The sequence below is a fragment of the Neoarius graeffei genome, chromosome 2 (genome assembly GCF_027579695.1).
Source record: "Neoarius graeffei isolate fNeoGra1 chromosome 2, fNeoGra1.pri, whole genome shotgun sequence".
Lineage (NCBI taxonomy): Eukaryota > Metazoa > Chordata > Actinopteri > Siluriformes > Ariidae > Neoarius > Neoarius graeffei.
This window is the reverse complement of record NC_083570.1, coordinates 52,928,072-52,949,870: the sequence shown is the minus strand read 5'-3', so window position 1 is coordinate 52,949,870 and position 21,799 is coordinate 52,928,072. Positions and strand designations below refer to the sequence as shown.

The window sequence follows — 21,799 nt, the reverse complement described above, 5'->3', positions numbered from 1 at the left end:
ATATGTAGTATTGCACATAAGATGTGACAGCATAACTTTATATGAGTTTTGACATCCCATCTCATTATCTGTAGCCGCTTTATCCTGTTCTACAGGGTCGCAGGCAAGCTGGAGCCTATCCCAGCTAACTACGGGCGAAAGGCAGGGTACACCCTGGACAAGTCGCCAGGTCATCACAGGGCCGACACATAGACACAGACAACCATTCACACTCACATTCACACCTACGGTCAATTTAGAGTCACCAGTTAGCCTAACCTGCATGTCTTTGGACTGTGGGGGAAACCCACGCGGACACGGGGAGAACATGCAAACTCCGCACAGAAAGGCCCTCGCCGGCCACGGGGCTCGAACCCGAACCTTCTTGCTGTGAGGCTTCTTGCACCATGCTGCCCAGTTTTGACATCCCATCTCATCTCATCTCATCTCATTATCTGTAGCTGCTTTATCCTGTTCTACAGGGTTGCAGGCAAGTTGGAGCCTATCCCAGCTGACTACGGGTGAAAGGCGGGGTACACCCTGGACAAGTCGCCAGGTCATCACAGGGCTGACACATAGACACAGACAACCATTCACACTCACATTCACACCTACGCTCAATTTAGAGTCACCAGTTAACCTAACCTGCATGTCTTTGGACTGTGGGGGAAACCGGAGCACCCGGAGGAAACCCACGCGGACACGGGGAGAACATGCAAACTCCGCACAGAAAGGCCCTCGCCGGCCACGGGGCTCGAACCCAGAACCTTCTTGCTGTGAGGCGGCAGTGCTAACCACTACACCACCGTGCCGCCTATTTTTGACATGTTAATCATTAATGTACATGAAAGAAAAAGGCTTAAAAGTTATAACCTGTTTTAGTGACAATAAGGTATAAAATGCACTAGAATGCAGGGTTTTGCGTGTTATGTTATTACATTTTTCCTCGTTCGATAGGATTTTTTTTTCTTTGCTCCACTTTCATGTCTACTTAACTATTTAATGTAAAATTGTTTGATTGTGTTGAATTTAAAGCACCAAAATGCAGCGGGTCCACCAGACCCACCAACACCGGCTGAGTAACAAAAACACGCAGCAGCAGCACGCCGGCGGATCAGATCTGAATTTGCGAAACTGATTCGAATCAAATGATTTGTTGAATCGACTCCGGAGTGCTGAATGATTCAACTCCTGAATCGCAGTGCTTGGAAACAGAGACACGACTCTTGTTTTCGGATCACCGTATTTATCAGGCTTTACGGTAAACGTTGCTATGGGAGACGTGGTGGTTTCTTGGCTCACATGGACGCTTTCACCGCGATTGTCTTAAATCAGTTCGGATCCCAGTGATCAGTGTGTCCCAGAACGAGCACCGCACTGACTCTGAGGTACAGTATGGTATGAGTTTTGTTCCCGAAGCTCAGGTTAAAGCGTCTCCTCGGGCTAGCTAGTCACTTAGCTGTTTTGGTAAATTAACGTTGAGAAGAAAATGTCGGGTTAAAACTAATCACGTCTTTGTTTTGATATCTGACGCTGTACATAGACTGCTATGATAATTTTCACCTAAAATGTATTTCAGAGTGTTTTTGAGGTAGTAGTGAGAGACTCTCAGCTCAGTAGAGGTGCATGTGATGTACTGTACAACAACAACAACTATGGAGCTTCCAGGAGTTAATCCACTTTCCTTTATCTCCACCTGTTTGATTCAAACCTGGTGTGCTGTAGATGTTTAGAAGCAGAAGTTACTTCAAAACTGTAACCAGGCCTGGAATTTCATCATTTTAGGAGCAAGGCCACTTGGCCTTTTGTGCTGTCAATTTTTTGAGCGCACCAAGGCCATAAAATAAAACAATGATTTTAAGTTCACATCTCATCTCATCTCATTATCTCTAGCCGCTTTATCCTGTTCTACAGGGTCGCAGGCAAGCTGGAGCCTATCCCAGCTGACTATGGGCGAAAGGCGGGGTACACCCTGGACAAGTCGCCAGGTCATCACAGGGCTGACACATAGACACAGACAACCATTCACACTCACATTCACACCTACGCTCAATTTAGAGTCACCAGTTAACCTAACCTGCATGTCTTTGGGGGAAACCGGAGCACCCGGAGGAAACCCATGCGGACACGGGGAGAACATGCAAACTCCGCACAGAAAGGCCCTCACCGGCCACGGGGCTCGAACCCGGACCTTCTTGCTGTGAGGCGACAGCGCTAACCACTACACCACCGTGCCACCCAAGTTCACGTCTATAATGAATTTAATTTAAGGACTAATGACTCTTCTGAGGAAGATTGGAGTCTCAGTCGAAACTATCAAGCAGGTAAAGAAACATCTCCTACACTATTATGTCTGAAGATAAGAAACTATTGAACACAACTTATCAATCCATCACTCACTTCAAAAACTGTAGAACTTATTAAACCTATATCTCCCATAATTTTTGTTCAATTGACAACGAATGTGCAAGAACATCTTCAGACTGTACTACTATGCTAACCTAGTAAACTAGACCCACCCGCCTAGCGGCCAAAAATATTTTTGCCTACGAGTGGGTCTAGCCTCGCACCATATCAACAAAACACCCCGGGCATCAAATCGTGCCCGCCAATCACAACGCAAGGTTTTTGTTTGGATTCTTTGGGCGGGCTTTTGCAGGAGTGATGACAAAGCTGCGCGATGCTGGAGAAAGCGCAACAGGAAAGATGGCTACGGGCTAGTGAACAGCGCACGTTTGACTCCGCTTTGGAATCAGTTTTAGAAGAATTAGACTTGGAGTTTTCGTTGAAACATGAGCAGGAAGAGGCTCTCCGCTCATTCCTTTTCAAGAAGGACGTTTTCGCTGTTTTGCCGACCGGCTATGGCAAAAGTCTGATCTACCAGCTGCTCCGCTCATAGCCAAAAGGATGGGGCTAGTTTGTGCAGTACGAAGAATTAATAAACAGCTTTGAAACATTACTTTTTGATTGTTTCTTATTTTCCCGTTATTTTAAATTTAAGGGAAATTATTTCACCAAACACCACTAAATAAAAACTCTCAAAAACAGTTTAAGCAAACCCTTGAAAAACACTTGGAAAAAAAATGAGTGTATGTTAAGTTATGTGGTACAGACTCCAAACTTGTGGTCATTATCTCCAAACTTCTTAATATCTAGAACCTGTTTATTAATTAATACGCATTTTGAAAAATGATTTATTTCAAGGCCTCCCCCACTGCTTTCTGTCGCTCTGACTACGTCACAGTCACTGTTGCGCTGATTGGTCAGAGCGTTGGCCTATACGCACAGAGACAGTTTGAAAGACAGCGGGTTGTTCCTCCCACACCCGTCGGAAATGTCTACGAGCGAGGCCAGACTAAATATTCACATTTAGTCTGGCTTGCCAGGCTACTACTATGCAGATTTTTGATTAATCAAAATCGAGCCTGGAGTACATCAAAATGTTTGACTGTAAATGGAACATACAGTACACTAGCATGCAGACTACTGATTAACCCATAAGAGCCCAGACCGATTTCTCAATCAAGGAAAATTATTGAGGAAATAAAATGAACTAAATAGACGACAAAGAAAACATTTCTGACCTTTTATTTTTTAAAATAGCACTTTCATGTCTCAAGATCTGAAATATTAAATTGCAAATTTGCAGAACACTATTACACTGTGCAAACAGTTTGAGTAAATACCACTTTTAAAGATTAGTTTTATTGCATTACTTAAACAGTATGAGTATATGAAGAGTATATGAGACAGTCATTGGGTGTACTCATTTTTATATTTTTAGCATAATTATTACTGGGGGTAAATGAATAAAAGTAAATGTTAATGTTGTAATGACGCCAAAAACAATGAGATGAAAATCTCTTGCGATGGTGATCTCGTCAAGATGGCAGCAGTTACACTTCGGTTAAACAGCAAAAAGAAACATACAATACTTGTAACAAAACAATGCTGACTGAAGAGATTAAAAAAGTGGCTATGAACAGACAACAGCACATATCACTTACAGTTGAACTCAAAATTATTAGCCCCCCTTAAATTTTGGAACATTTTCCCAAATATCCTCCAAATGTTTAAAGCATTGATAAAAATTGATATACACAAAATCACCAGTACTATTCAGATGTTTGTGGTGCATTTTGGAATATGAAATTAGTTTTAGGCTGTCTTTATATGAAATATAGTAAAAATGAGTTGGTCAAAAATATTAGCCCCCATGTGGATTCTTGCTTTTAAAACACAGTTAATTAACCAATCAGCTTTTAAACAACACCTGTGCAATCAATTGGCTTCCTAGCAACACCTGTAGTCAATTGGCTCCATTCAACAGTTTAAAAGGACTCCAAGGAACAGGGCATTTGAATGAATGAGGAGGATTACTATTTGTCACAATGCCGAAGACTAAAGAAATAAGTCTTGAACTCCGACAAAAGATTGTGGAGGCTCATGACAAGGGCCAAGGCTACACTGCCATTTCGAAGAGGTTTACAGTCTCCAGAACTGCAGTTCGGTGCATCATTGCCAAGTACAAGGAGACAAATTCGGTCAAGAACAAACCTGGTCGTGGACGCAAGTGTAAGATCTCAAGAACTCTGGAAAGAAAAATTGTCAGAGATGTCCGTAAAGAGCCCCGTACATCTGCAAAGGAAATTGTTGCTGACCTGGCCTCTTCTGGAGTTTGTGTGTCAAGGCACACTGTTGTGAGGGCTCTTCATCGGAATGGGCTTCGGGGCTATCGTCCCAGAAGAACCCCCTTACTAAAACATCGTCACATCAAAGCCCGACTAAAGTTTGCCCGTGAGTACTTGAAGAAGAAAGATGAGTTTTGGAAGTCTGTGCTTTGGTCAGATGAGACGAAATTGGAGCTGTTTGGGCATATGGACATTGCCTATGTATGGCGAAGAAAGGGAGAGGCCTTCAACCCTGTGAACACAGTTCCCACAGTTAAACATGGTGGTGGCAGCATCATGCTGTGGGGCTGTTTTGCAGCCTCAGGTACAGGCAGTCTGGTTCGGGTGCATGGCACCATGAAAAAGGAAGATTACCTAAAAATACTGAAGGAAAACATGCAGAAGTCTGCTCTCACTTTGCGCTTAGGTCGTCGTTGGGTCTTCCAGCAAGATAACGACCCAAAGCATACATCTAAAATAGTCCAGCAATACTTCAAGGATACCAAGACCAACGTCATACAGTGGCCTGCACAGAGCCCAGATCTCAATCCAATAGAAAACCTGTGGCAAGTGCTGAAAAAGAACGTCCATGCACGAAAACCATCCAATTTGGGCCAGTTGGAACAGTTTGCAATGGAGGAATGGGCCAAAATTCCTCAGGAGACCTGTGCCAACCTAATGAAAAACTATTCCAAGAGGTTGTTGTCAGTTGTGGGTCAAAAAGGGTACACAATTGACTACTAATGGTCAGGGGGCTAATAATTTTGAACATCTCACTTTTGCTGTTTTTGGTTGAAACTCAGTGTGATAAGATATCGTAATGAAACTTGTTGGACAATGTCTTCATAGTGCATTTATTTCAAGAATAAAAACATTTGTTGTCAATGGTCATTTTCATGGAGAAATCAAGAATTATGTTCAATTCCACAAGGGGGGCTAATAATTTTGAGTTCAACTGTATCATATTACGGCAGGAACAAGCAGTAGTAACATCCATGACCTTACGCTTAAAGCTCGACAAAGGAAAAACTTGACAGCAAGCTAATTAGCATGTTAGCGGCTATAGTCGGTACTCGGCATGTTAAAAGTGGGTCAGCGTTGTAACGACATAATGTTACTGTACAAGCAATGCTTATTTAACGGTAACAAACTTAAGCCCTATATGTTGAAATTCCTATCTTATTCGTTCGTTAATTTATCACACAGTCTTACCTCAGTCAACTTCTTCCCTCCTTCTGTGAAAATTCAACATCTCAGACGCGGACACAAGTGGGCGGGGATGCGTTTGATTAAGTCTCCTGGTCGGCTGATGATAGATTGGTGTCATTATAGCACGTCGGAGCGGTTCATGCCAGGCTCGAGTCCGATCCACCACTTATGAGTTGCCCAATAAGAATCCAGAATGTCATCAAAAGACGTATTTTTTTCTCAATAGATGCAGGTGATGTTCAAGCCTATTGGCAGTCACGAGGCAGACTACAAAACCGCAGGGCATCAAGGCCACTGTGGCCTTACGGCAGATATTTTTTTCCAAGGGCACAAGGCCAAATTGAGAGGGCACGAGGGCCATGGCCCTCGTGAAATTCCTGCCCTGCTTGTTACTGTCATTTTAAAGTAATTCGTTACACTACAATATTACTGTATTTAAAATGTAAGGCATTACACTACTATTGCATTACTTTTAAGTTACTCTCACCAAAATAACTGGAAGTATGGATTTGGCAATCTCAATGTAGCTCAAGACGCTCAATTAGCTCATCACACATCCAGTGGAAGGTGATGTGGTATCTGACTGAGCTAGGCTTATGGTTAAAAACAGTAGAATATAATAGCCACAGTCAGGGGCGTAGCCATCATTTTAGAAGTGAGGGGGACAAATTTTTCAGAGGTCTACTGAGTGATTTATCATCCTCTCGCATTCAGTTGCACCTCTCCTTAGCAGCTAAAGAACCGCATAACCACAAACAGCACAGTGCCAGGGAACCGACTTTAGTTCTTTAAAATGATATACTATCAAAATCTAAAGTCAAAATCTCATCTCATCTCATTATCTCTAGCCGCTTTATCCTGTTCTGCAGGGTCGCAGGCAAGCTGGAGCCTATCCCAGCTGACTATGGGCGAAAGGCGGGGTACACCCTGGACAAGTCGCCAGGTCATCACAGGGCTGACACATAGACACAGACAACCATTCACACTCACATTCACACCTACGCTCAATTTAGAGCCACCAGTTAACCTAACCTGCATGTCTTTGGACTGTGGGGGAAACCGGAGCACCCGGAGGAAACCCACGCGGACACGGGGAGAACATGCAAACTCCACACAGAAAGGCCCTCACCGGCCACGAGGCTTGAACCCGGACCTTCTTGCTGTGAGGCGACAGCGCTAACCACTACACCATCGTGCCACCCCAAAGTCAAAATCTATAAATCTATAAAGTAAAATTTATAAATAGAATTAAGAATAGTAGTAGTGACATAGCTAGTTATAGTCTCTTCTCACCTGTGACCCTGCATAATCATCTCTGTTGGCCTCTGGTCCACTGTCTCCTCTCTCACCCTGCTCTTTCTATTGTGGCAATAAAGATTAAAAAATATGTGGAAAGCAACATTTTGAAATAGAATTAAGAATACAGTAATAATAATCAGCAAATTCATGTACTTTAAACTTTAACTACCACAAAAATAAATTAAATCTTTACAAAAATAACAGTCAAAGGAACACAAACACATTTTATATTCTTATTTTCTACCCAGAAGTGAGTAATCTTAGAGTAGCCAAAATAGTAACGTTACTCAAGTAAGAGTATTGTTACTTTAGAATAATATTACTCAAGTAAAACGTATTTTGCAACAAAACAAAATTTGTACTCTTAAGAGTACAATTTATCCAAAAAGTTACTCAAATAAATGTAATGGAGTAAATGTAACTAGTTACTACCGCCTCTAAGTTAGCTAGCTAGCTTAACTAACTAAATTGACATCTATTTGTCATCTTTTAGCTAAACATTATCTACATTCAACAGCATTACTCAACTTACACGGTTTGTTTGGAAAAAACTGTCTAAAGTCTTTAGCCTCTTGGCTGGTTTGCTGAACATACAGAAGCGCTGCCCAGATCTGAATCACACCAAAGATACTCGTACAATATTTTCTAAAGTGTCTCTGATCACACACGACAGCCCGCCTGCTCATGATGCGTTTAGAGGCGGCTCGGAAAAACACGTTTCCACATGTTAAAAATGAATTGAGTGGTTGTAATGGCTATAAAAAGTGCGGGGGACAGAGGGCACAAATACGGGAAGTGCGGGGGACATGTCTCCGCGTACCCCGCGTCCGCTACGCCCATGGCCACAGTGATGGCTCATGGCACAATACAAGGAACAATCATCGCAAGAACAGACAAAAGGTCAAAGTCTGGCAAATTGTGATAGAAATCCTGTAACTTTAGGCCTATTCATATTAACATTAATTGAACTGTATTGTATTGTAATGTCTAAAGATATGACCGGATACAAAATTAGCATTCCTATGCTTTGTTTTCAAGTTTACAGCGTTAAGCATAGTTTATGCTTCAGAAAAAAAAAAGATTAGCTTTAAGGGATATGACTCCATCATTTAAGAAATTTAACAAAAATGAACATTATTATGGCAAATCGTAGCCTACAATAAAACTGGCCTCAAAACAAAACACAAGCCTTTTAAATCACGGCTAGACAATGACTATTAGCTATATGAGGCTACCCAGTCACATTTCGAAAAACGGAATTAGAAATAACGAAATCAAAGTGCTTTTAATGATATTGAAGTGTAGGCCTATTAGCCCTCGAAGGAAAGGCAGCTCAATCACTTTAGTCTGACTTCTGACCAGAAAAAAACCTCAGTTATACAGGACAAAAATGTAAACAAACTGTCAGCATATCTTCAGCAACATACTCCGCCACAAGTCTCCTAACCTCTTGAGGCTGAAGGAGCATCTCAGAGCGGCAGAACGTTAATTTTGGCTGCTTTGTGATTTTATCGCCACTCTCATCCTCCGCTTGCTTTCTTGCTAACTTCATGCTACTATAGCACCTCTGTAAATGTTTAGTTAAATTACTGGTGCTATTTCGGGAAGTGGACAGTTCTTTAGGTTTAGCACACAAAGTGCATTTTACTACGATCTGTGGTTGGTTGAAGAGAGCAACTGGACTTGCTTGAAGATTCTTGAAAACGTTTCGCCTCTCATCCTAAAGGCTTCCTCAGTTCTGTCTGACTAATAGGGAGTATCCAGTATTTATCCTCTCATGGATCATCATAGAATCCGAATCAGATTGCTGATGGCTGCATTGTAGGTGGCTGATAAAAGATGTCATAGACACCCACCTCTGTTCAATGATGGTCGTTCCAGGTTGACAAAAATGAACGATCCTCTCTGGCTAAGATGTCTGCCAGTTTTCTGGAAGTCCTCTCATAGGGATCTCATCCCAAAGTGTGTAGAAACATATCTGTGACGAATCTCAGTCATCCAGGTACATAGTAATCTGTGGTTGGTTGAAGAGAGCAACTGGACTTGCTTGAAGATTCTTGAAAAAGAACCTACAATGCAGCCATCAGCATTCTGATTCGGACGGAAAGTACACAGCCGCCATCTTGTCGGTAAAAAACACAGCTGAATACTGCTGCACTCGTGTACAGATTGGATCAATTTCAACCGACGGACTACACGGCTCATTTTTCTAATGAACAGATAATTAGATATATATCTAAAATAAACGATCTACAGATTACTGACCCTTATGGCTTACCGGACGTAGTTTTCACGACCGTGTCAGTGGATTTTGAACTGCCAGCGGAATACCCAGATGTGTATAATTACCTCATCAACTTTCCCTCGCTGTTCAGTGGTGAAGCACTGCGTGCTTATAAATCTCTGGACAGTTATCTTTACAGAAATTCAGGATTTGTCAGCGACTCAGATGTGGCATCTTGTAAACAAGAAAATAATCCTCATTGGACGGGTAAGTCACTTAAGTATTACTAGTACTGCACTGACCAGCCGATTATAGAATAGAATAAGGTAATTCCAGCTGTAATTCCAAATCGTCTGTCTTGTTTACCATGGATCTGGCGTTGGAGAGGTAGAGGCTTGGCAGTGGAGATTTGAGTGGCTGTTTTCTGAGCTTAGTCAACAGGCCGGCTCTGCTTGCAGCCTCGCTTTTGCTTCTGCTCCCGCCGCCACCGCCTCCTTCGCTTTGCTTCTGATAACAATCCACGGAGACCCCGCTGGTCTCGCTATCTCGTCCGGAATGTTGTGCATGCGATGGAAATCACTACAAACCATCATTTTCTGCTGGAAACCAATGTAAATCTATACGGTTGTAGTGGATATTGAAGTCCGATACAGACGAACAACACGCAAAAATACACACAAAAAACATAAAAAACGTGCACAGGTAGGGAGAGCTTGTAGCCGTAGCCGTTGTAGTAGAATTGTATATAGTAGGGTTTTCCAGAAGAAAAGGTAGAAGGCGGAAATATGGCGTTTGACCGACAAGATGGCGTCTGTCACAATCTGGATCGGCTGTGACGTCACATGCAAGATCTCTATTAGTCAGACAGAACTGAGGATGCCTTTCAGATGAGAGGCGAAACGTTTTCAAGAATCTTCAAGCAAGTCCAGTTGCTCTCTTCAACCAACCACAGATTACTATGTACCTGGATGACTGAGATTCGTCACAGATATTTTACTACGATGTTCTTCACATCCTTATTTTTCACAAACTTAAACTAATGGGCGTATGCCCATCTGGAGAATATGCTATCCGACGTTAGATCAGCTGCAGGTTCACTCATCTCTCTATTCTGTCTGACTAGCCTAAAGGAAAAGGAAGTGAAACATTTTGCGCGGACGTTTCACCTCTGATGATCTCGCGGTGATTTTGGTGAATTTGTATGAAGGAAAAAAAACCCCACCACTTAATTCCAGGTTAAAAATGCATTGTAACGCGTGTTACTGACATTTGTACCGAGTAAAATATTACCAATTTTTTTTCTGTAATGCCTATCATTACTGCGTTACCGCAAAAAGCAATGCATTATAGTAATTCGTTACTTTTGTAACGCGTTACTCCCAACACTTTTTAGAAGTAACCTGTTATCAGCAGGGCTTTGAACCGGTTCAAGGAACGAAAACGAAAACCGGGAACTTTTTCTATTTCACATGGAACAGAAACGAAACCAGAAACTTTATTATTTTTTATGTTCCGGAACAGAAACGCTTATTAAAAATAATGGTAACCAGTTAATACCGGTTTTTATTTCGTTCCTCAAAGTTTCTGTAGCCTACAAATAAAAAAGTCATTCTTCTCCTGCGCAAGTTTCTATGACCCGCTGGGGTTCACTTCCTGTGTGACGTTCGCTGACTGAATGGAGAGAGCGGGAAGGTGGACTACTATCACGTCTCCATGTGATAAGTGAATTACTGAGTGTCTGAGCAAAGGAGAGCCTGAACGTTGCAACCTCCCTATTGGCTGTTTGTAAAAATGTATCAGTTGTTGCCCTTCCCACGGGAATCATCGCGGGCTCAAGAGCCGAGACCTGACGAGTTAGTTCGTTGGTAGCAGAACAAAATGTCTGGACACAAATCGGGTTTTCAGAAAAGGAAAGAAAATAAACGGAGGGTCGAAAATACAAAAAAGGAGGCAGAAAATGCAAAACGAGTTTTAAGGTAGGACAAATGGTTACTTTTCTGAGGCAGCCCGCCGTGGCTGCCTGCAGGCTTATTTATTATAGCCCATTTAGTTAAAATAGTTGATATAAAATGTTTATAGTTATGTGATGGTTGTCCTGATTTAGACTTTTTTTTGGGGGGGGGGGGGGTTGTGCGATGTTGCACCCGGGTCCAGATTAGGGCAGAACCGGCCCTGGCTACATTTCAGGTGTAGTTTGTTTTATGTATGTATGTACTTGCATAGATGTGTACTTGGTCTTCCAATATGGCGCCTAACAAAATCTCGCGGCGCGGTGACGTCATGCGGTAGCCCTCTATAGGGCCTGACTAGCCTTTGGTAACACACTAAACGAATTATCTTTCATTTTTGGCACTTTTTCTGTTTGTGTAGATGGGAAGACATACTGAGAATCCAAATCGCCAACATTTGAAATAATAATTGTTTTGAATTATTTCTTGTCTTATTTACTGAAGGTTGTAATAGAATTAGCCTACATTTGGCTTAAGCTGGATGAGACAGAGACATAATTTTATAGCCATTTGTTAAACAGCTGACAGGGAACGTAATTAACCGTTCCGGGAACGAAATTTTTTTGTTCTAACCGGTTCAGGAACGTCTATTTAATGGTGGAACCCAAAACCGGAAACGTTAAAATTCTGTTTCTGTTCGGAATGAACCAATAGGAAAAAAATTCTGGTTCAAAGCCCTGGTTATCAGTGTTTCTAAATCACTGCTGTGTGTGTGTGGAAGTACAAGTCAGGTAGAGATTAAATGGGACACATAAGATGTCTGAGTGAAATTAAACCTTAATCCTTAGTGAGACTTTTTTTTTTTTAACCTGCCTTTGTGCTTAACACCTTGAATAACAAAGATGGTGACTGTCTGTGTAGTGGTTAGCACTGTCGCCTCACAGCAAGAAGGTCCTGGGTTCGAGCCCAGCAGCCGGTGAGGGCCTTCCTGTGTGGAGTTTGCATGTTCTTCCCGTGTCTGCGTGGGTTTCCTCCAGGTGCTCCGGTTTCCCCCATGCAGGTTAGGATAATTGGTGTCTCTAAATTGACTGTAGGTGTGAATGTGAGTGTGTCAGCCCTGCGATGACCTGGCGACTTGTCCAGGGTGTACCCCGCCTCTCACCCATAGTCAGCTGGGATAGGCTCCAGCTTGCCTGCGACCCTGTAGAACAGGATAAGCGGCTACAGATGATGGATGGATGGATGGAAGTTTTGTGTGGAACAACTCTAGTGTCCTGCATAGAACCCTGACCTCATTCCCTTTAAACACCTTTGGGATGAAGTGGAACACTAACTACATCTCAGGTCGCCTCCTTTTCGGTCATCAGTGCTTGACTTCACTAATGCTCTTGTGGCTGAATGAACACAAATCCCCACAGCGACACTCCAAAATCTAGTGGAAAGACTTCGCAGAAGAGTGGAGGTTATTATAAGCGGTTTCCTCCACAGTCCAAAGACATGCAGGTTAGATTAATTGGTGGCTCTAAATTGACCGTAGGTGTGAATGTGAGTGTGAATGGTTGTTTGTCTCTGTGTCAGCCCTGCGATGACCTGGCGACTTGTCCAGGGTGTACCCCGCCTCTCGCCCATAGTCAGCTGGGATAGGCTCCAGCTTGCCTGCGACCCTGTAAAACAGGAAAATGGATGGATGGGTGACTGTCTGTGACACATTAGTGATGAGGACACACACACACGGTCGTGGCTCTAAAATGTGGTCCATCGTTGCTTGGGACAAAATCCTGACAGTGTCAGATCTCAGTGCCTGCTCCTCTGACCTCCGTCTACTAACCAACCAATACGAGTGCATCATGATATGACGCACTGTTCAACATAACACTGACTGGGCTTGATTCTTGCTTAGCTTCATTTTTTTTTTTTACCATTATAGCGGCACAGATGGATGACACACATTGATGTTTTATTCTTATATATTGAGCTGTGTCCTAGCCTACGATTCAGTAAGTGTTCTTATCGTACAGTCTGCATACATCAAACTTGATCCATGTCGCGCAATCTGGCTTGCAATAAACTTATATGATTGCTGAAATCGGGCGGCACGGTGGTGTAGTGGTTAGCGCTGTCGCCTCACAGCAAGAAGGTCCGGGTTCGAGCCCAGTGGCCGGCGAGGGCCTTTCTGTGTGGAGTTTGCATGTTCTCCCCGTGTCCGCGTGGGTTTCCTCCGGGTGCTCCGGTTTCCCCCACAGTCCAAAGACATGCAGGTTAGGTTAACTGGTGACTCTAAATTGACCGTAGGTGTGAATGTGAGTGTGAATGGTTGTCTGTGTCTATGTGTCAGCCCTGTGATGACCTGGCGACTTGTCCAGGGTGTACCCCGCCTTTCGCCCGTAGTCAGCTGGGATAGGCTCCAGCTTGCCTGCGACCCTGTAGAAGGATAAAACGGCTAGAGATAATGAGATGAGATGAGATTGCTGAAATCTCACACCATTAGTTACATCATGGTTTACTCTCCATCTCCAACCCTACACTGATCACCATCTTGCAAACAGGGGAATTAATTATCAGAATGAATCGCACATCCTTTGAATCTTGATCTATTGATTGGTGAATTGTGCTGCTTCGGTTTCTCTTTTCACTTCTAACCCCATTTTGTTTCATTTCTTCTAGATGAAGCCAAGGATGACCCCATGACACTTTACATCACGTCTACCTACAACCAGATTACTACCGGATAGATTTTGAATCAATGACAATGCTTTATCAGTGGGTGAGCGTAGTATAGTGTGTACAATTTTGTGATCCTAAACCTCTAAAATAATCAGAAAGTGCTGGTTTGAATCCTCCCCCCCACACACACTTTTTGATTTCCTGTGCAGCTAAAACAGTCAGCAGGACAAGGAATGGCTGAAGGAAAAGCTCTTTCATCACCGGTTCACACCTTAAAAAAAATCTAATGAGTACCTTCAGACATAATCATCTACATTGTTTGCGTTTTGAAGTTCATTTCTGCCGTTGTGTCATATCTGGGAGAAGCAGAACTACAGTGACTACAAGATAAAGGGCAAGCTATAAATCCCCCCGCGAGGCAACGCTGAACTCCGAGATGCTCCAGACCAATAATTACTCGCTGGTGCTGCTGATCCAGCTTTCTCTTCTAGCCTTTGATCTGTTTGTCAATTCTTTCAGCGAACTTCTACGGGCCGCTCCAGTCATCCAGCTCGTGCTGTTCATGTGAGTGTAAGAGAGTAATGACAAATCCAGGACAGAACTGTGTTAATTCAGATGTATAGAAAGATCTAAATAAAGGTTAGTTACAGATCGTTTTTATTTCAGGAGTGTTTCCGATGTCATCTTAATTTCCTAATGTACTGTTCGTAATGGTTGAAGTTCTGTCTTTGTCCCTCACTCTCGGTCCTACTGCAGAATCCAGGACATCGCCATCCTCTTCAACGTCATCATAATCCTGCTGATGATGTTCAACACGTATGTGTTCCAGGTGGGACTTCTGTCTCTGCTGCTGGAGAGGTTTAGAGCACTGCTCATCCTGTCTGCTGTCTACCTCACACTCAGCATCTGCCTTCACTGCTGGCTCATGGTGCGTTCCATGCTCCCCCTGGACCTGAGACTGTAAAAAATGTTTTAAATGACCATCAAATCAGGTGGCTTCTTGGGTTACTGTGTGTGTGTGTGTGTGTGTGTGTGTGTGTAGTTTTGCAGCTTACAGTAGATAGGTGTACATTAGTGTATATAGACAATACCTTGTGATGCAGTGTTCCCAGGACAAGCTCCGAATCCACAGCAGCCTTGACCGGGATAACACAGTTACTAAAGATGAATAAATTCCAGTGCCTTGTTCCAATTCTAATAAGTATTCACCCCCTTCTGAACTTTCTTTGCAAAAGCAGGTGTATTTACACTATACACTACCGTTCAAAAGTTTGGGGTCACTCTGAAATGTCCTTATTTTTGAAAGAAAAGCACTGTTCTTTTCAATGAAGATCACTTTAAACTAATCAGAAATCCACTCTATACATTGCTAATGTGGTAAATGACTATTCTAGCTGCAAATGTCTGGTTTTTGGTGCAATATCTCCATAGGTGTATAGAGGCCCATTTCCAGCAACTCTCACTCCAGTGTTCTAATGGTACAATGTGTTTGCTCATTGCCTCAGAAGGCTAATGGATGATTAGAAAACCCTTGTACAATCATGTTAGCACAGCTGAAAACAGTTGAGCTCTTTAGAGAAGCTATAAAACTGACCTTCCTTTGAGCAGATTGAGTTTCTGGAGCATCACATTTGTGGGGTCGATTAAATGCTTAAAATGGCCAGAAAAATGTCTTGACTATATTTTCTATTCATTTTACAACTTATGGTGGTAAATAAAAGTGTGACTTTTCATGGAAAACACAAAATTGTCTGGGTGACCCCAAACTTTTGAACGGTAGTGTATGGCCAAAAGTATGTATACACCTGACTATCACGTGTATTTTTGAACTTAACATTCCATTCCAGGTTTGTATTAATGAGGTAAAGCACTGATGTCTGATGAAGAGGTCTGGGATGCTGTCAGTGTTCCAGTTCATCCCAAAGATATTCAGTGGGGTTGAGGTCAGGGTTCTGTGCAGGACATTCAAGTTCTTCTACCAACCCCATTTCCAGAAAAGTTAGGATATTTTCCAAAATGCAATATCTGTGATTTTATTAATTTACATGAACCTTTGTTTAACTGACAAAGGTACAAAGAAAAAATTTTCAATCGTTTTCCTGACCAACTTAATTGTAATTTGTAAATATAAACAAAGTTAGAATTTGATGCCTGCAATACACTCAAAAAATGTTGGGACGGAGGCAAAATAAGACTGAAAAGTTCAAAGGATATTCAAATAACACCATTTTGGAAGATTCCACACTAAGCAGGTTAATTGGGAACATGATTGGGTATAAAAGGAGCAACACCAAGGGCTCAGTCTTTGCAAGCAAGGATGGGTTGTGGCTCACTCTTTTTTTTGTGCCAAAATTCATGAGAGAATTGTTAGTCAATTCAAAAAGAACATTTCTCAACAAAATATTTTAGGTCTTTCAAAATCTACAGTATATAATATTGCGAAAAGATTCAGGGAATTCGGAGACATCTCAGTGCATAAAGGGTGAGGTTGGAAACCACTGTTGAATGTGTGTAACCTTCGAGCCCTCAGGCAGCACTGCTTGAGAAACCATCATGCTAATGTGACAAATATAGCCACATGGACTCCGGAGTACTTTGGAAAACTATCGTCACTTCACACAGTCCACCGCTGCATCCAGAAATGCAATCTGAAACTGTATTACGCAAAGAGGAAGCCATTCATCAAGTCTATGCAGAAACAACGGCGATTTCTCTGGGCCTGAACTAATCTCAGATGAACTGAAAAACAGTGGAAATATGCATTGTGGTGAGTCCACATTTCAGCTTGTTTTCGGTAAAACTGGATGTCAAGTTCTCAGTTCCGAAGATGAACACAACCATCCAGTTTGTTATACGAGAAAGGTGCAAAATCCAGCATCTGTGATGGTGTGGAGGTGCCTCAGTGCCCATGGCATGGGTGAGTTGCATGTGTGTGAAAGTACCATTGATATACTGGGGCATATATTGGGATTTTAGAGAGACTTATTCATCAAGGCAGTATCTCCTCCCGGGAAGTCCATGCTTATTTCAGCAGGACAATGCCAGGCCTCGTTCTGTACGGGCTACGACAGTGTGGCTTTGAAGACACAGAGTGCGTGTGCTTGACTGGCCTGCTGCTAGTCCAGATCTGTCTCTTATTGAGAATGTATGTGGCATCATGAAGAGGAGATTGTAAAATCAGTTCCCATACAAATAAAAAGTGTTATTAAAAGGAAAGGTGATGTCACACAATGGTACTAATGCCTCTGTCCCAAATTTATTTTGAGCATGTTGCAGGCATTAAATTATAACTTAGTTTAAATTTACAAAATACGATTAAGTTGGTCAGTAAAACTATTGAAAATATTTTCTTTGTATTTTTGTCAGTTAAATAAAGGTTCATGTGAATTAACAAATCATGGATTTTTGGTTTTTACTGCATTTTGGAAAATATTCCAACTTTTCTGGAAATGGGGTTAATACACCAACCTGGGCAAACTATGTCACCTTTGTGCACAGGAGCATGGTCATGCTGGAACCGGTTTGGGCCTCTTCATTCCAGTGAAGTGAAATTCTTAATGCTCTTAAAAGCATACAAAGACATTCAAGAGCATTGTGTGCTCCTAAATTTGTGGAACAAACGCACATGGGTTTGATGTTCCAGTGTCCACATCAATAGTGTCTACTGAGATGATGTCGCAGTTTAAATTCCATTCAAATAATTATGTGACTTCTGATAACTTCCCACTTCAGTATTATGTGTCGATTCTTGACACATAACCCAGTGACATAAATTTCGGTTTGAAGTTGTAACACTATAAAAGGTTCTGATATCTGATGTACAACCCCGATTCCAAAAAAGTTGGGACAAAGTACAAATTGTAAATAAAAACGGAATGCAATAATTTACAAATCTCAAAAACTGATATTGTATTCACAATAGAACATGGACAACATATCAAATGTCGAAAGTGAGACATTTTGAAATTTCATGCCAAATATTGGCTCATTTGAAATTTCATGACAGCAACACATCTCAAAAAAGTTGGGACAGGGGCAATAAGAGGCTGGAAAAGTTAACGGTACAAAAAAGGAACAGCTAGAGGACCAAATTGCAACTCATTAGGTCAATTGGCAATAGGTCATTAACATGACTGGGTATAAAAAGAGCATCTTGGAGTGGCAGCGGCTCTCAGAAGTAAAGATGGGAAGAGGATCACCAATCCCCCTAATTCTGCACCGACAAATAGTGGAGAGGAAAGGAGTTATCGGAAAGGAGTTTGACAGTGTAAAATTGCAAAGAGTTTGAACATATCATCATCATCATCATCATCATCTACAGTGCATAATATCATCAAAAGATTCAGAGAATCTGGAAGAATCTCTGTGCGTAAGGGTCAAGGCCGGAAAACCATACTGGGTGCCCGTGATCTTCGGGCCCTTAGACGGCACTGCATCACATACAGGCATGCTTCTGTATTGGAAATCACAAAATGGGCTCAGGAATATTTCCAGAGAACATTATCTGTGAACACAATTCACGGTGCCATCTGCCGTTGCCAGCTAAAACTCTATAGTTCAAAGAAGAAGCCATATCTAAACATGACCCAGAAGCGCAGACGTCTTCTCTGGGCCAAGGCTCATTTAAAATGGACTGTGGCAAAGTGGAAAACTGTTCTGTGGTCCGACGAATCAAAATTTGAAGTTCTTTATGGAAATCAGGGACGCCGTGTCATTCGGACTAAAGAGGAGAAGGACGACCCAAATTGTCATCAGCGCTCAGTTCAGAAGCCTGCATCTCTGATGGTATGGGGTTGCATTAGTGCGTGTGGCATGGGCAGCTTACACATCTGGAAAGACACCATCAATGCTGAAAGGTATATCCAGGTTCTAGAGCAACATATGCTCCCATCCAGACGACGTCTCTTTCAGGGAAGACCTTGCATTTTCCAACATGACAATGCCAAACCACATACTGCATCAATTACAGCATCATGGCTGCGTAGAAGAAGGATCCGGGTACTGAACTGGCCAGCCTGCAGTCCAGATCTTTCACCCATAGAAAACATTTGGCGCATCATAAAACGGAAGATACGACAAAAAAGACCTAAGACAGTTGAGCAACTAGAATCCTACATTAGACAAGAATGGGTTAACATTCCTATCCCTAAACTTGAGCAACTTGTCTCCTCAGTCCCCAGACGTTTACAGACTGTTGTAAAGAGAAAAGGGGATGTCTCACAGTGGTAAACATGGCCTTGTCCCAACTTTTTTGAGATGTGTTGTTGTCATGAAATTTAAAATCACCTAATTTTTCTCTTTAAATGATACATTTTCTCAGTTTAAACATTTGATATGTCATCTATGTTCTATTCTGAATAAAATATGGAATTTTGAAACTTCCACATCATTGCATTCCGTTTTTATTTACAGTTTGTACTTTGTCCCAACTTTTTTGGAATCGGGGTTGTAATATGAACAGGTGCAAACTCAAATTACGACATTTCTTCTACACTGCACTTATTGTAGTAATAAATATCGTAAGCTGTCATATTTACCTTTGCCAAAGCAAACAGCAATAACCTCACTAAAAAAATATTTTACAGAACCTGAGGTGGATGGAGTCAAATCGTTTCGTCTGGACGGACGGCTTACAGGTGCTCTTTGTGTTCCAGAGACTAGGTAAACATCGTAAAAAGGCCAAATTACAATTACTCTGAAGTCAATAAAATTCTTTACTATTAGTTTGTAAATACTCAACTTCATAACAGTGTAGTCACGTATCCTGACATTTAATCACATTGTCTGTCTTTTTTTAACATTCTCAAATAAGATTGACAATTTTATCTTGAAAGGTGGATTTATATTTAAAAAAGAAAGGGAGTATTACTTGAGGTGACCCACTTTTTCCTTTACTATTTCTCACAGCTGCAGTTTTGTATTACTACTTATACAAGCGCAGCGCTGAGTACCTCGGAGATCCAAGACTGTATGAGGACTGTTCCTGGCTGCGAGATGCTTTTGCTCGGGCTCGGCTATGATCCCGACCTGAGGAACAACGCAGAAACTACAGCCCGTGTCGGTCCAGAACAGAGATAGTGGATTGGTTTGCAGTCTGTGATAAAATGTAGATTCAACACTGATGAAGTGGAGAAAACAAAATGACTGTATCAGTACCGGTGGCACGGTGGTGTAGTGGTTAGCGCTGTCGCCTCACAACAAGAAGGTCCTGGGTTCGAGCCCCGTGGCCGACGAGGGCCTTTCTGTGTGGAGTTTGCATGTTCTCCCTGTGTCTGCGTGGGTTTCCTCCGGGTGCTCCGGTTTCCCCCACAGTCCAAAGACATGCAGGTTAGGTTAACTGGTGACTCTAAATTGACCGTAGGTGTGAATGTGAGTGTGAATGGTTGTCTCTGTATCAGCCCTGCGATAACCTGGGTGTACCCTGTCTCTCGACCATAGTCAGCTGGGATAGGCTCCAGCTTGCCTGCGACCCTGTAGAACAGGATAAGCAGCTACACATAATGGATGGATGTATCAGTACCAGTACCACTACAGTCAAGGAACTAAGAGACTCGTATGTAGAGCACAAGTAGACACACTTATGGAGACTGTGCAAATAAGAAGCACACCAAACAAAGATAATCTACACATCTGCAAAATGCACCATATGTATTGTAAACATAATGGATGAAATAAATCATGTGTTCTATTAGTTCCATGCCACTATTAGTTAGGTTTAAGGTTTTGTTTTTTTAACGCCGTTTGGCATTCTGAATATGGATGCTGCAGGAAGTAAGAAGCATAGTTTAAATGTTGACTGTTATGCACTGGTCTCCCAGTCCTGAATGATCAACCCTACTGTATAAGGTGATGTTATTCTCTATTGTAGCTAAGTATTTTTTTTAATAAGATTTTGTATTGTTTTGGTTTACTGAGAGAAATAATGATTCAGTCACAATTAGATAAATGATGACCAAAGACTGAGTGACTGTGTTTTAGTCAGTAAAATTGATTCAGTTGATGTAATTTTATTGTTTTTAGGTGTATCCGCTATACATTTATCATCTTTTTTTTTTTATTATTATTTTGGAAAACTTTAATTCCCAGCAGCTAGATTCAAAAATATTCCTCAGACCTTCTGGTTGTCAGCATTTCCAAAGTGCCTCTCTTAATCATTATGTACATGTACACCTAGGACTCAGGATAGTCATAGTGGTTAGTAATACTGTATCACCACATGGTCAGTGGATGGTTTTATTGATAGCTGGTTGACACACAGGTCATCAGAGTGGTCATCATTGTCTGTAATAATAAACATTTGACATTACAGTACCTTGGTTGTCTCTGATCGGTGAAATCTAATGCCAGTGTTATGTGGTATATTTATTCTCAGCAATGTAGGTATATCGGAAAATAATTCCAAAATGGACCATTATAGGATCAGTGTGTTTAAAACAGGGATTCCCTTTAACTAGGGGTTAAAGGGCTTGATTTACAAATGTGGTCACCCACAAACTCATAATCACCTCTTTTATTTTATTCATTTATTTTATAAATTATTCTTAGAAATATTGTTCAACTACAACCCCGATTCCAAAAAAGTTGGGACAAAGTACAAATTGTAAATAAAAACGGAATGCAATGATGTGGAAGTTTCAAAATTCCATATTTTATTCAGAATAGAACATAGATGACATATCAAATGTTTAAACTGAGAAAATGTATCATTTAAAGAGAAAAATTGGGTGATTTTTAAATTTCATGACAACAACACATCTCAAAAAAGTTGGGACAAGGCCATGTTTACCACTGTGAGACATCCCCTT

The 21,799-nt window shown here is 41.7% G+C and overlaps 1 protein-coding gene across 2 annotated transcripts; it reads left to right on the top strand.

Annotated features, from left to right (window-relative positions):
- The first annotated feature begins 1,262 nt into the window (after positions 1–1,262).
- Positions 1,263–21,334, top strand: tmem138 (transmembrane protein 138). Of its 2 annotated transcripts, XM_060908233.1 has the most exons (5): positions 1,263–1,367; positions 13,995–14,558; positions 14,751–14,922; positions 19,580–19,655; positions 19,902–21,334. In XM_060908233.1, the coding sequence occupies exons 2-5, from the start codon at positions 14,431–14,433 to the stop codon at positions 20,012–20,014; spliced, it is 489 nt and encodes a 162-aa protein (XP_060764216.1). In that variant the 5' UTR covers positions 1,263–1,367; positions 13,995–14,430; the 3' UTR covers positions 20,015–21,334. The 2 variants fall into 2 exon arrangements, with proteins under 2 accessions (XP_060764216.1, XP_060764225.1); XM_060908242.1 differs by lacking the exon at positions 1,263–1,367 and having other exon boundaries at positions 14,485–14,633.
- The last annotated feature ends 465 nt before the right edge of the window (positions 21,335–21,799 follow it).